At 39.2% G+C, this 15,789-nt stretch overlaps 1 protein-coding gene across 1 annotated transcript in view; it reads left to right on the forward strand.

The window, feature by feature from the left end:
- The window catches only part of COL25A1 (collagen type XXV alpha 1 chain), a 324,158-nt gene that overhangs the window by 230,674 nt on the left and 77,695 nt on the right, over positions 1 to 15,789 (forward strand). The window contains exons 12-13 of the mRNA XM_055797890.1: positions 3,347 to 3,382; positions 13,552 to 13,578. Coding sequence (XP_055653865.1) covers positions 3,347 to 3,382; positions 13,552 to 13,578 — 63 coding nt within the window. The remainder of the gene's footprint in view (positions 1 to 3,346; positions 3,383 to 13,551; positions 13,579 to 15,789) is intronic.

A 15,789-nucleotide genomic window follows, 5' to 3' on the forward strand; every position in this document is an offset into this window, starting at 1 on the left:
AGCGTTGCCTCTGCTGCTGTTTTGGTTTGGTTTGTATTTTACCACCATTGCCCTTGAAAGTTCTAGCTCAAGGTTATGAAATAACATGAAAAATCTGTTGCTTCCATTGTGTTGCTTTACTTTGACCAGCTACTCATTTCTTGTTAGTCCTGCAGGAGATCAGGCTTTGGGCCTGTTGTGGTTTAACCCCGGCCAGTGACTAAGTGCCACGCGCTGCTCGATCGCTCCCCCTCACCCAGGGGGTGGGAGGAGAATCGGAAAGGAACGTGAAACTTCAGGGTTGAGATAGGAACAATTTAATAATTGAAATAATATAAAAACGAAAGAACAATGATAGTAATAACAGTTGTAATGAAAAGGACGGAGAGAGGGAGAGGAATGAAATCCAAAGGGAAGGGAAGAAAGAAAACAAGTGATGCACAACACAACTGCTCACCACCCGCTGACCGATACCCAGGCAGTCCCTGAGCAACGATCAGCCCACCCTGGCCAAGTCCCTCTGGTTTATATACTGAGCATGATGTTTTATGATATGGAATACCCCTTTGGCTAGCTGGGGTCACCTGTACTGGCTGTGTCCCCTCCCAATTCCCCGTGCCCCTCCAGCCCTCTCCCTGACAGGGCCTGAGAAACTGAACAGTCCTTGACACAGTATAAACATTACCCAGCAACAACCAAAAACATCAGTGTGCTATCAACACTGCTCTCACACCAAATCCAAAACAGCACTGCACCAGCTACTAAGAAGAAAATTAACTCTCCCCCAGCCAAAACCAGGACAGGGCCCCATCTGGGCCTGCCTTGTGTTGTTTTAGTATGGTAAAATTGGCTGCCAACAGCACAGTGGCTTCTGGTTTGCTGTAGTGAGGGTGAGACTGAAACCAGAACCCATTTCTGACTGCAATGATACCATTTTTATAATTCATGCACAAAAGGCCAGCAGAATCAGCTGGTGTTGCTGATTACAATGTGACTGTGTGTTGCTTCGGGTTTTGTGCTTTTTAGCAAAGGGAACATTAGTGTTTCTCATAACAGGAAAGTCATGCATTTTATGCAATGAGGTCATTCCGTTTCATAATAGTTCTGTAGTGATTTTGACTTTAGATGGCAAGGGAGAGTTTCTTTTTATAGTTTTTTAAGCTGTGGCTATCTTAAGCCCTATAGCATTATGGAAAATCAGTTGATAATACTGCTTTAAAATCATATACAAAAAAGCACTTGGATAGAAACCATCCAGACAGATTGCTGACTGTTATTACCATCCCGTTCCTTGCTACTGTCCTGTACCCTCAGGTTAATGTTTCTGATCCTCAAAAGACTTGTTCCTCCATAGTTATGTGATATACAGTTGAGCAGCAGAACTGTAAACGGAAAGCTTAGCTGAGAGGTAATGACAGCTTTCTATTTTTAAAAGGCTTGTGTGGACCTTTGAGCTGAAGAGCTGAACAACAGTAGCCACACTGTGTTATGAGCAGGGACATTGCAACATCACACAGCTATAGAAGGATGTCCTTACAGTGGCCAACCACAACTAGAAGGCAGTAATACCCTCCTTGCAGTGCTAGGCAATGCAGGGGCTTTTCTTCCAACCTGTCCTGCTCAAGCAAGGAGCTTTGCAATCACCAGAGCTATAAGATGATGTTTTGGCCCTTGCTTTTCCCCATGCCTGTACACTTGCTGTGTATCCTGAAAAAGTCAGGCAGCCAAGGTAGCAAGGCACAGTGAGCAACTCCAGCAGCCACCATTACTTCTCTTCCACAGTGTAGCAGGGCTGGGAGCAGCCTGTGAGCCCACACCTCTCCATCTGTGCCCACACATCTCCATCTGTGTCATTACCACCTTGCATACTGGAAGTGTTCATCCTGATACAGATACTTAAAGCTTCTAGAGATGTAAAGGTGTTGGTTTCTCAGGCAGGAAACCTTTAGAGCTGAGGAGGTAGAAATGCTAGGGAAATGCCATTGGGCCTACTGCCAGGAGAGCAAAAACCAAGGAAGGGGTGTAAGAAAAGGTTGTGAAGCCTTCTGCTAAACTTTTCTTTGGATGTCAACAGAAGAACCTGTTGGAACCAGAACATACTTGCGTTCCTATGGCATGATACCTAGAATAGGTTACTTCCCTTTGCATCACACAGAAACCAGCACAGAGACTTTGAAACTTTAACACCTCCAAGAAGAAGTAAAAGGAGAATAAGGATTTTTGCTGGTAATAAGACAAAAGAGTGTGATGCAAACTCTTGAAATTATTTCACCATTATCTCCAAACATTTATGAGGATCTCTTGATGCTCACATCAGGCTGTGTGATTACTGTATATGTAAGTTAGCAAGGCTTCAGAGTGAGATGAAAAGTCCAACAGGTCTGGCTAATTAGCTGTCAGAAATCTATGCCTGTGTGGTTTCTCTCTCCTGGGTGTCTTGGGGTGCAGATGCTCCTGTGTGTTTTCTTCTGAATGGAATGCGCACATACCCGGAGAAGCAGTTCTGATTCTTTTTGGTTGCCAAGAACAACAACCTCAGAACAGTTATCAGGTTTTTGATAGTTCTCTTTCATAACAAAGCTGCTAAAGAAGATCCTGCAGCTGTGCTGATACAACAGCATATGGATTGCCCTGTGCTTTCTTGGGTTTATAAGGGAGTGATCTATAAACCAGATCACTCAAATGGTAGGAACTGTTTTTTGGATGGATATTTTTAGTTCACATTGTACAACTTACATGTTTTACTGTGTCTACAGACAGTTGTATGTGTTCATATGGGAAGAAAGGGGAGAAGGTAGATCCTGACTTCTTGTAGATCTGTGCCCACAGAAAGAGAATACATTGGCAAAATGAAGGATTACTGTTTTAAAAGCCAATCCAAGTATTTAACAGCTGAGTAATTATTGCATGGCTTCAAAACACCAATATTCATGGGTTTATATGGAACATGATAATTTCCAATGGTAAGTTATGCCTGCTAACGGAGGTGATGACACAAAGCAGTAATTTTGCAATATGTAAACAGGGGGATTCAGCACATATGTGAAAATAGCATTTCATTTTGTCCTTTAGCGCCATTGACTGCAAGGGAATATTACATTTGGAACCAAGGAACAGAGTCAGAACAACGATACTTAACTGTTGCCTCAAGAGCTATACCATTACAAGATTGTGAAATAGCACTTGGCCTCTTAAAATGTCTGAGGCTTGGCCTAGTAGTTTAGAAAGAAAAAAAGGTTATATATTTAATCTGCAGTCAGCTGCCATACCTGTTTAAGAGTGGAATTTTAAAGATATTTTATTATTAGGTAGAAAACTGATTTCAAGACATGTTACTGGAATTATTTTCTCCTTTTTTTATTGTCAGGGTGAGCCAGGAAAACCAGGAGAACAAGGACTGACAGTAAGTATTTGTCTCTTCCAGTTTATTAAGAAACTGTAACAGATACATGACATACACAGTTTTTAAAACGAGAAATTCCAAAAAGCTTTATAGCTGTGTATTTCCTAACTTTCCTTTGTCACAGACTATTTGAAGCCTCACTTGTGAAGAAAAGATGAGAAAGACAGCATACTTTTTTTACATACGGTTGCCCATTACATAAGGCAATTTTTTTTAACTTCCATAAGTAGAGGGAAATAAAACAGCTAAGGGCAAGGGCATAGCAAAGCAAAAAAAGAGCCGAGCCAGGTGTTCCCAGTTCCTGGCCCCCACTTATCACTGTCTCTGAAGTTGAGCTGTTTCCATCTTGAGACCATGGAGCAGCACAAGAACCATGTACTTGTTTTAAGGGCCAAAATCCCAGCTGTCTCTGTGGCAACAGCTCTGGCCCTTTGCCTGATGGAACAGCGCAGCATACTGAAACTCTCAAATATTCTTCTCTCCTGGGGTTTTGTATTTTTCCCTCTGTGTGTGTGTGAGAATGTAATAGTCAAATGAATGCATTTTTTACAAATATTAAGATATGGGAGTAGATGTTTTCTGTTGCATCAGGAATTAATTAACCCTATTCATTTCAAAGCAAATTGAAGCTCCACTGGTTGTAAATCAGCTTCAGGCACAGGGTAAGGCATCAGAAGTTTCTGCCTGTCACATATTCCCAGAACTGTGAAACATACGGAGTTTTTTTTCCCTTAAGTTCTCCCTAAACACTCATGGTCATTCCTATTTTTATGAGAGATGACAGAATTGTAGCCCGTGACATGTGGTTTTGATTCCTGAATGCTTCTGAGGAGGAAGATTATATGCTTAGCAATCAGTGCAGATATGATTGCTTTCTGTTGGAATTTATGAAGTTTTAAACAGGTGTGATGATATTTTAACTTGGCAAATTGCAAAACATTTTGAATTGACAAAATCCAATATTTTTTGAAGAAAAAACTAAGATTCTGAGACTCAGAAATACCTGCTGTGATCAGCCAGTTAAAGTGCTGTACTTTTAAAATTCAAGATAATTGTTTAACAAACCAAAATCAAAGCCTCCCAAATGTATTACCAAGGGCTTTTGCACGTTTTTGGGCTCTGTTTTGTTCTGTCCTTTTGGTTTCTGAGGGTCTGTTAATAATAGGTGCAATAGCTAGGAAGGGGGGGGGGGGGGGAGGGCGGTTGTTAGTTTTGTTTTCTTTGGAATAGTGTCCTATTTGACCTCTGGACAAAACTCACTCAGATTCTACAACAGTGTCTTCCTTCTATTCAAGACCAGATCTTCAGGTTCACAGAATTCCTGAGGGCTTTTAAAGCAAAACATAGTTCATCACCTTTTAGTCTCCACGTTCAGAAGATTCCCACTGCTCTAAAGTAACCATTTGTGTGTAAGAATACAGAGCTACTACAGACCTGTTTCTCTAAATGCAAGTGTGTTTCAATAAAGAAAAAAAGGTGTTTAAAATATCAAATTGGCAAGCTTGAGTTAGAGAAAGACCCCAGATAACATGAATTTCCAGCTCCAAATGCCTGCTCTAAAAGTCAGGCTGACAGCTTAAATGTTACATTGTGTGTAGATCAAGTAAAGAGCATCAGAGTATCAGGGAGGTAATTAATTTCTTTTTATTCTTCTGGATGCTTCTGACATGCTCTTTATGCCAGTATAGATTTCCAGACTTTCTTCCCTATGGAAAGTGGTACAATTATTCAGGTGTTGTCTAGCCGCTTCCGACATTTTCCATTGTGGATTTCTGTACTCAGATATCTCTCTACAAACATATTGGAAATTGAGACACTACTTCAGAAATGGCTGATTTCCCAACAAGTATGCTGTAAAATTGTGCTGTCAGAGAAAATAGGTATATTTTGATGTGGAGAACACAGGCCTTTGCCTACCTGAGATTCTTTTTCTGCATTTTCCATGTATTATCTTTTTAAAGTAAATGAACGTGGAGATCTCTGCTCAAAGGAACTTCTAGGTTAATTCTGCAGGAATTCTTTTGTAAGGACTTGCCTTTGTTTCACACCAAGAGTCTGGAGTCCAAGTTAGCATCCTGTTTGTTGAAAATAGCATTCCTGGTTGAAAATCTTTCCAGATTGTCAGAGTGCCAGTATGCTTCTATTGCTCTTCTATTCTTGCAGTTGAGATGTTTGGGAGAGCTGTTTACAAGGGGGTTTGGGCTCTATATGTTGCTGTGTCAGGAAGAATCTGTTTTCTCTTTAACCCAAGATAGTTCAATTTGGTTTTAAGCATGATGGAGGCTTAGGTTTAAGTTAGAAAGGTATGACTGTATGCATCTTTAATGTTAGAAGGGAATGTAAGAACAACTAGTTGCAATTTGTGTCTGGTTTCTGTTGCACTTGAAAGCCCTGCAGATCTACTTTCTACAAGAGATGAAGCTATCATTCCTGTGTGCAGAAAGGATTAAGAGAATGCAGAGGGAGACCAAGCAGAGGGTCAACCGAAGGGATTAAGTTTTGAAATATTATGTGGAACTAGCAAAATATATGCCCTGCAAGAGGGAAGGCCAGTAGTTTCCTTAGCTTTTCAACCTTTTCAGTTAAAGTTGTGTCCTGCCTCTCCTAATTCATCCTTACTCCCATGCCATTTGTCTTCTTTTCCTGGTGATAAGGACTCTTAAATACTATACGTTTTTTTCTGGTTTATCTTCTAATTTTCAGAATAAGTTGTAAATGAATTTGTGATTCTTTTCTACCCAAGAGCTAGGATTTCAGTTCCAGACTATTCATAAGAACTTAAGGTGTTCAGTGATGGGAAATCTCAAAAGCTGACACTGATGATCAAAATTTTCCGGTTCATAAACTGCAATAGGATGGAAGATGTGCATGGGGTGGTTTTGTTTCTAATTTCCACGTGGAAGAGTTTTTAGTGCTTTTGTGTTTAACATATTTTAAACTAGTGCACAGTAAAAAAAATTTGGAAGAACAAAATTTGCAATGTTTTCAGCTCCTTGTAAAAGAATTAAATTTAAACACGTTCAATGTACGAATCAACCACTTCTTGTCACTGAAAAAAACCCCGTATATTATTTTATCCCCCAAAACTGGCTTTAAAGACAGGTAAGTAATTTTACAGATGTTTTGCATGAACAGAATGAATCTCCAGAATAACCAGAAAATTCAGGTAAAGGTGTCTCTCTGCAAAAGAAATCTATACTATAATGATTAACCCAAATGCAAAATCCCTCTGCTTTAAGATATATTGTTTTCCAAACTAATAGTTTTGTGCTTATACAACCTTGCTGGGCATCTGTTCAAGAAAATAAGACCTATAGTTACTGCTTTTACTAGTTATTCAGAATAAGAAGGATGTCCTTCCAAAGGATATTGCCATTTCTGTGAAAAGCAGTGGAAAATTGTGACCTTGCAGTTGAGTCTGCAAAATATCACATCTTTAAAATGAATTAATATTAATTTTTCATCTTAGGTTTAAATGAACTCAGAAGGATCAGGCAGAACTAACTGGGGAGTGTTGCTGGCTTCAATTCAGGCTTTTAGACCAATGGTCAAGGTCAGATCCTCAGCTGGTGTGAACCTTCATAGCTCCTCCAGGAAACTACCAATTGTGATTTTCTTTTCAATTGCCAAAGTCCTGCAGCAGCCCTCTTTGTTTCATTCTGTTAGCATGTTCACAGTAAATTTTATGAGGTATCATTCTTTAGCTGTTTAGCTGCAAACGTTTACCAAGAACTAGCAGATAAAACAGAAATTCTCAGCCCGTGCCTCTCACGGCAACTATTTTTTTTTTTTCTCAAGTACAATTGCATTGGCCTTAAACTGCAGGAATTCTCAGGAAAAATAGGCTTTGGCATTTTGTAACCTCTGTACTTCAGTAACGGTTGCCACAACAATAACTAAGAGAATGATGATAAGAAGCTCTGCCTGAGCACTAATTAACACTTATTGCTGCTCTTTTCATCAGCTAAGGTAGATAGCATAGGAGGGGGGCATTGCTCAATCAGAAGTTATATAAGGTTTCCCATCGTAGTTAATCTGTTTTCTTAGCTGGTCATTCTTTTATCTAGGCAATTAATTAATACTAAAGTATTGCACCTTTCAATACTAAATACTCTAGAAATTACAGTCTTTATGAAACACTCCTTAACCATGCAAGAACACATTGTCAGAATTGCGTTATGTGCCCGTTAAACACAGAAAATGGGATCAGTGGGTAGAACACAAGTTCCACTGAAATGCGGATGAATACTTTGTATGAAACCTGTGCTTTCCTCTTCATGTACGTCTGCTAGTTCAGGTTTCTTTTTGAGTTCTTTATGTCATTAGAACAGTAAGAAATTGGTTTGTTGAAATAAGGAGGTGATCGTTCCCCTGTACTCGGCACTGGTGAGGCTGCACCTCAAACACTGTGTTCAGTTTTGGGCTTCTCACTACAAGACAGAAATTGAGGTGCTGGAGTGTGTCCAAAGTAGGGCAGTGAAGCTGGTGAAGGGTCTACAGAACAAGTCTTATGAGGAGCAGCTGAGGGAACTGGGGTTATTTGGTCTGGAAAGGAGGAGGCTCAGGGGAGGGAGACCTCATTCCTTTCTACAGCTACCTGGAAGGAGGTTCTAGGCAGGTGGGTGTTGGTCTCTTCTCCCAATTAACAAGTGATAGGATGAGAAGTTGTTTCTAGTTGCACCAAGGGAGGATATTAGGAAGAATTTCTTAACTGAAAGTGTTATAGGCACTGGAACAGGCTGCCCAGGGAAGCGGTTGAGTCACCATCCCTGAGGTATTTAAAAGACATGTAGATGTGGCCCTTAGGGAAGTGGTTTAGTAGTGGACTGAGCTGTGCTAGGTTAAAAGTTGGACTCAATGATCTTAAAGGTCTTTTCCAACTGAAATGATTCTATGATTCTATTTTAAGTGTTTGATGATTCTTATAGGCACCAAAAGGGAAATACCTGTTCTCAAGAACAGTCTTGGAACTTCTTTTGTCCTGTAGAAATATAGACACAGTGTCTCCTAGAGGCCTTCTAGTTACTTTACATAGGAAGTGTGGGAGCTTGAAAAAGTCTTTTATTCAAAAGCTTTGGGGGAAAAAAGAGAGGTTTTGTTTGACAGTGTATTGTACCATTGTGATGTATTTTCCTATATAACTTTTTCAGTATACAAAAACATTCACTTTTTCATCGTATTTTTGTTAGGCGTTTTCATTTGGTGTTTGTGCTTACTGTCCATGAACTCTGATACCTTGTAAAAAGAACCATTATTGCTGCCCCAGACCTGCAAATTGCCCGAACTTTCTATTTCATACATTTCTTTAAATGTTAAATAACTAAGTCACTAGAAGTTGAATATAAAAACACTTTGAGAGGCTGTTGCTAATGTATCATTCCCTGAATTACTGTGCTTTGAAACTGCAACTTTAACCTTTACAGGGCAGAATTATTTCTTGTTTTACAGCTTGCTAAAGCACAAGGAACAGAGTAAGCTTAAAAGGAAAATATAATTGTAACATAGAAGGGAGGTCTAGGACGAATTCTGTACTCAGAACATTTGTTCTAACTACATTTAGGTCAGTCTTTTCAGTTTTTGTTGTTTTTTTATTTTTATTATTGTTATTTTATTTATTCCATATAGTTATTTGTGAAGGCCCAACTGAAGTGTTGAACTTCATTTGATCATTTCTGTGATGCCAAGGTTTGATATGATATAAGCGCTGGAGGTCTGTTGATTTAAGAAAATAGTGATTGAAGAATGGCATCTATAGTGGAAATATTTTACCTTTTAAAAAACACAGTTGCATAGAAGACTTTTATTAACATTTGTTTATCCTTGGTTACCCAGTTTTCCAAGTGCTCAACTATCAAATAATTCCCCATCTCCAGAGAAACATAGGTAGCAGTTGAATTTCTTTGGAGCAATACACCTTCTTTTCCATCCTCCTATTGAAGAGCTGTTTGAATGAGAACCTAATTCATTGAAGCCCTGCAATAGCTTTTCATAGCTGCCTAGATAGTTTACTCAATTGCATATGATGGCAAAGGGTTCTTCTGAAGTGTTCATGGTATGTGAAACAGAACTATTTTTAATTTTTATTGTATTTAGTTATCTTCCTATTCTGGGCAACCCTTACAACGAAAATTTTAAGCCCTCTCAGCTGAAGTTTCTCAGTGAACGTGTGTATCAGTTTAAAGCAAAGTAGCATAATTTTCTAAAATGTTAAGCAGTCACGTAATCCAAACAGTTTTCATAAACTTTCATGGGAATTTTTGAAGCCTAGGTGCTCCTTATAAAATGAGCTTTTTAACATTAGTCACCAATGGTTTAGGAGTTGATTCTGAGCGTGGAAACTCTGGCAGCTTCCCATGATGCAGGCAAAAGACAAATATTTACTATCAACATTATCTGCATAGACTATTATAGAGTGATTTGTTGATCAATTATAGATAACATACATATAGGCAGGAAGTGAAAGAATTCTACAGCTCTTTTCTTAAAGGCTTTTGTTTTACCTCCTTCATATTCCCAGGGATGATAGTGACAGAGATTGAATGACAATATATTAGCTGTGGTAGTAGATCAAGCCTCCAACTACTGAAGACTACTGTGTGTTTCACAAGTGCATGGTCACTGCAGAGCAGAGGCTTTGGGCTTGAGAGGAATGAGGTGGAGAGCTGTGGTAGTAGCTCTCTGTACTGGGCAGCCTGGACCAGAAGAGCTATCCAAAATGAAGTTTAGCCAAGTCTGCATTTGCAAAGCATCCCTTTGGTACTACTGCAGCTTTTAAGGAACAGAGAACAGCTGAAGAAAAAGAAAGAAAAAGCAAAACAATCTAAGGAGTTGGTTGGAAACCTTTACGTATTTCTTGCCTTCTGCTCCTGTCTCAAGCCCTACATAGAGATTTTGATTGCTGGTCGTACTGTCTGTTCATCAAGTGAGCAACACAGCACTCTTCCCATTTCAGTAGAGTAACCGGGGAGGGGACAAATCCATGTGGACTTACTGAATTTCCTATATAGGTTCTTCTAGAAGCTATCAATTATACCTCTGGAAATGAACTCAAGTCTTGAGGGTTTTTTTTATTATATCCCTTCATGTTCTTCTCTTTCTCCCAGATTGTACTTGGGAGAATACTTGCTTATTTCTATCTCACCAGTGTGGTTCTGTGCCTTGCTCAGAGAATGTAACTCACTCACGGAAAATAGGCAATTTACAGCAATTCTGCAGTGGTTTACAGTTTTTTGAAGTCATTTTCTGTTAGTAATTTAATTTCAGGTTTTCTGGTTTAAGTGGCTGCTGGCAGGCTTATGTGGGGGAGGGATGGGAGATTTCAATGGATGAGCTGCTAAGTTTCCAGTGGCTTTGAGCTTCTTTTCCATTGCTAGGGAGCAGTGCTTTAAATAAAAATTGTTCCCTTTCAGCTATATCATACAGTCTGAACGGTCAAAGGATAAGCAGCCGTTGTTATCATGTGTAAATTGTGAAATGTGTCACTTTAGGTAAGGTTTTAATTACAATTGGTTTTCTAAGCATAGCTTTTCTGAAGGTAGCCATAATGTTGGGGACTGTTTTTGTCAAGTGGCATGGTAGCTCAATGGGCATGAGCAATGGGAGCCATTTCCAATCTGAGAAAGCCTTTAGTACCCGAAATGGAAAACTACTAATTGTATAAATTATTTATTGATAGGTATCTGCTGCTGCTTTTCTCTGAATGATTCATTTTGAAGGCACAATAAGAGCAAGACTATGCTATGTATAAATATTCTCTTATTCAGTAACTCCTCTGGAGGAGCTGGAATGATGGCAATGGTGAGGGGGAAATTCTGGGAAAAGACCTTTTCCTGGAGACACCTGCAACATCTTGAATTATATCCATCCCACAGGCTCACAGCTGCAAGCACCACGCATAAAGTGCTCAACAGAGCAGCACATTTAACAGTTTACTTTGGGGGATGGTAATAATAAGTGAATGATCATTTTACCTTTAAGTAGTAAATTTGTATTGAAGGTTCCTGAATGGTAATTTAATATAGCTGAATGTCTTCAGGTTTTATCAGCTTCTTAAATAGCTAGAAACTGAAGAGGCAATATCCATTCCTTGAACGTAAAAGCAGCAGGTATGACCTATAAAGGTAATCTGTTGTTTTATATTTGGTCTGGCCTATTGATGGAGGAATTTTTCTTAAGACCTGAAATTCCCCCAAAATGTAACTGGTTAATACATGAAAGGTCAACAGATAACTGATGCCCAGGGTGCAGACATCTGGAGCTTATTTTGGTAACGGTGATGTAGGAAAGCTCTAGTTTGTGCATTAATTTCTTGGAGTTTTTAAGATGTTAGTCAGACCTGCACCTTTCTCACAGAAGAAGGAGAGGGTTCCTGGCTTATCACCTTCCATGATGTCAGACACTGAAAGAAACTTATTTCACTCTCTGGAAGAAAGGGGAAAAAAGCTGTTTGTGGAGTATGTTGTTGTATCTGTGATTGCTTCCCCAGCAGGTCACTTTAACCTATCAACATTCTCTTGATTTGTTTTATCTAGTTTTTTCCCTGTCTCCAGTGTTCTTGGAGACTACAAGCAATGCTTAAGAAATAGGCTGTTCTTCATTTACCACATTCAGTATTACTGGTGTCCTCAGCCTCTAGCAAATCTTAGGGTTAGAACTCAGGCATTTACTGAAAAGAAGACCTGATTTAAACAGCAGGTTTTCCAAAATGCAGTGGGCTGCAGGGATTTTTTCTCCACTCTGTAAAAGCAGATAGTGTCTCTACTCATTGCTGTGATCATCACCAGTCCTGAGTGCAGGAAGAAGGAATTTTTCATCCTTTACCTCATAGTTGAATTTCCATTAGCAAAATATGTCCCTGCAGTGAAAAGGAGATGCTTATAAGACGTAGTTCTGCTGAGACAACGAGGCAAAAGTTTCAAGAAGCAACATTAATCTATGTTTTTGCAAGGTTTGATGCCCAACCTTAGACATATGAATCCACTTTTGAAATTGCAAGACTTCATAAAAATCAGTGGATCCAGGACCCAGAATTACCACCAGTGGAGATTATCCATGTTAGCAGTTTAAAGTTGCATTGGAGCAATGTTCCAACAAGTCCTGCATCTGCCAACAGTGGAGGATTCTGCCTAACTTCACACTACCTTAAGAATAAAATTGGCCCTGCATTTTGAAGCAGCTGGTTTTTTGAATAATTGCAGTTCTGATATCTGTCAATTCTTCTTTTGTTCTTTCACACATCAGAAGGATTTGGATTCTCCAGTTTTGACTTTTTGTTTTACACCCTCATGGACTCAGAATTCACCTTCCTTGATACAGCACCAGAACCCAAAGTAAGAACACGGGGAAAACAGTAAGAACTGTAGTATATGTGGTCTGGCTCTTACCAAAACGGAATGCCAAAATGTCAAGGACATAGTTGGCTGATCTATTTCCCTGCTGCCTCCCCTCTCCACTGTGGCCACAAACCCTGGGTACTTCAGAGACACCAGATGAGAAATGGGTTCTATTAATATTAACAAGACTTTGACTCTTGTATGACATTAAGCAGTTAAGCTTTCCTGAATTGAAATATCTCTTCCTGCCTTCTCAGGATAAAACGGTGATTCTTTTACTTCCCAGGGGCATTTTTAATAGTTTCTGAAATAAACTCTTAATGATTTTTCTTTTAACTTGCAAATGATGGCACAGATCACATATTGGGTAAAAGATAGTCATGTATGCTGACACCTAGAAGGTGAAAAGTTTTTGAGTCTTATGCTTCTCTCTATCTTAAAAGCTACCTGTCTGCCTAAACCTTGGTTTTATGCTGCCAAGCAGATGTATTACTGTGGACACACAACTGGCTAACTGTTAGCTGGTATCAGAAAGAGAAAAACCACAGTTGTCTTAATGTTAACAGATTTGTCAGTATTAGAAGAAACAGATGGGTGGAAAAGAAAAGATTAGAAGGGGGAAAATTTGCGTCTTCCAGTTAGTAGTTAGATCAGTTCCAAAAGAGAAGGGAACAGATCCAATGTGCATTTTTAGTATAAATTTTTACTTGATGTATAAAACATAAGCTGGTTTCCATCCAGTATCAGAGTGCTTGCACAATAAGACAGTTTTAATTGCTCATTTTGGTTTAAATTGGCTAGAGTTATGATGTTAATTGAATTGTTTTCCCTTTGCAGGGACCTCAGGGGCCTCCAGGACAAAAGGTATAGTATAAAAAACAATACTGTGAAAGTGATTATTCCTCCTGGTGCCAAATTGCGAGCAGAAAAGGTGAATGGAATTAGCTACTGTACACCGCATTGAATCAGTTAGTTTAGGCTCTGAATTTTGTTTTTCCAAAATGCAGCCGTATAATGTGAGACATCAGATTTCTCATTTCCGCCACCATAGGAAGTTCAAGAAATACAGAGCAGACTGTTTTCAATCTGTCTGCTTAACTTTCAGGTGAAAAGGTCACTACAATTTTCTTACTCACGCACTGGTATGACTAGGAAACCAAAGTTAAAACATTGTGAAAGGTGGAGAGATAGAGTTTCTGCTTAAATGCATGTCCTTACTCAAGTAGATCAGTGCCATATGACTAAAGAATTGACCAGCAGAAACAAAGGACATAGGTGTTGCTGATAAATGGTGCTGGGTTGGCAGTGTTCAGGTGGTCTGCCGGTGTCTTCCTGTTCCTTCAGTAACCGGAGACCTGACTTCCTGGGAATGCTTTCAGCATTATTTACACTCATTAAAGCTGACTGCCTCGGTTTGATGGAGTGAGCTTAGGATTTATGGAATTACACCATTAAAACAGTTCTAGATATATCAGCAATAACAGCTAGTAAGTGGCACTTCTCCAGCATCTCACCCATGCACCACCAAGGCAAGTAATTTTCTAGATAATTTCAAAAGTTTAAAAAGTTGTGTGGAAGATATTTAATAAAACAGGCTTAATTTTAACATATGCAAGAAGGATGCCACCTCTGTTTTATTTCTTCTGCGATAATATTCTCTAGGGTGAAGGTTTGCTTGCATCTGTTCAAATGGAACTTTTTCAACAAAAGAAAGAAAAACCTGCTGATATGTAAAAATGTAATCCCAAAGCATGTAAATTGGTGGAATTTTGTCAGATGTGAGCTGTATAGGGTTTGCAAGTTGAAGGAGAAGACTACCCCTCATGTTTAGCAATGAGGGAATGCAGCATTGTAAAGCTGTACTAATGTCTAAGTTGTCATTATAAAATTATACCCTAAGACTCAGGGAGGAGGATATGTTACATGTACAGCATCAGCAAAACCTATGTGATGATGACCTTTTGAATATCTGATAAACTTGTACTTGCCATGGTAGAAACAACTTTATTTACACTTTCTAACATCCTCTGTCTCATAAGAAAAATCAACAGCTATAGAAGACTGACACTGAGAGGAAGAACTGTTATGATTAGGATAGTTTATTAAGGCTGATGGTTTAATATTCTCCTGAGTTTTGTCTTTAGTTTTCTGGAAAAATTATACAATGATGTGAAAATGTTCACTAGGCCCCCTTTGCAGCGGGTAGCAGTCACAACCACGCATCCAGCAAAAAGAGCCAACAGGAACATCAAAGTGGAAGCTTTGGGAGTAAGGGGAGAGCATTCTGGGTCATGGAGATATGCTGACATGCCAGTGTATTATTTCTTAGTGGTTTGCAGCTCTGTTATGAGCTGGAGCCTCCTGGGCATTCAAATGTTGGAGGTATTTTGTGGTCCTCATGAGTTGCTTCTTTTCTTGTTTCACAGGATTTCTCAACTCTATTCATTGACAAACATGTGCATCCATTTTGGATGTGTTCCCTTTGGGTGTTGGTGCCCTTTGACTAAACCATTTCTAGTGGAACATCCAACCAATATGAATAGAGGGGGAAATGTCATGCATTGATTCTTGGGATGGAGACAAAGCAGGGCATGAAGGGATTCACAGGGTGCTTATTTGTTGTAAGGGTTCTGGGAAACTGCACATTTCACTGTTAACAAAGCCTCTGTCTTTCCCAGTACCCTGTCCTCTTTTTAGGGTGCCAGCCTTTCAAATAGCTGTTATGGTTTTGTATCCTGTTACAAAGTTTATAAATGAAAAAGAAAAGTAATGTTTTCAGTTTCCTTGCTAAGCGATACCAGTATTATGTAAAACTAGGAGAATGCTGTGTTAAGCATATGCAGTTTTCCTGCTTTCCTTATGCCTCAGGTTTTCACTGAACATCTGTACCAAGTTGCACAAGTTCCTTCAAAAACATTGTCCATCATACAGAAATTTATAGTATGAGAGCTTTGTAAAATTATCTTTCTGATGTTACAAGTCAATGCTGATATTTTGCTTTCCTTCTTAGCTCCTTGTGTTTGGTTTGTGTTGGCTTTTAAATATTGATTGCAGTAATACTGATGCAATTCAAAA

The sequence above is a fragment of the Falco peregrinus genome, chromosome 2, assembly GCF_023634155.1.
Source record: "Falco peregrinus isolate bFalPer1 chromosome 2, bFalPer1.pri, whole genome shotgun sequence".
Classification (NCBI taxonomy): domain Eukaryota; kingdom Metazoa; phylum Chordata; class Aves; order Falconiformes; family Falconidae; genus Falco; species Falco peregrinus.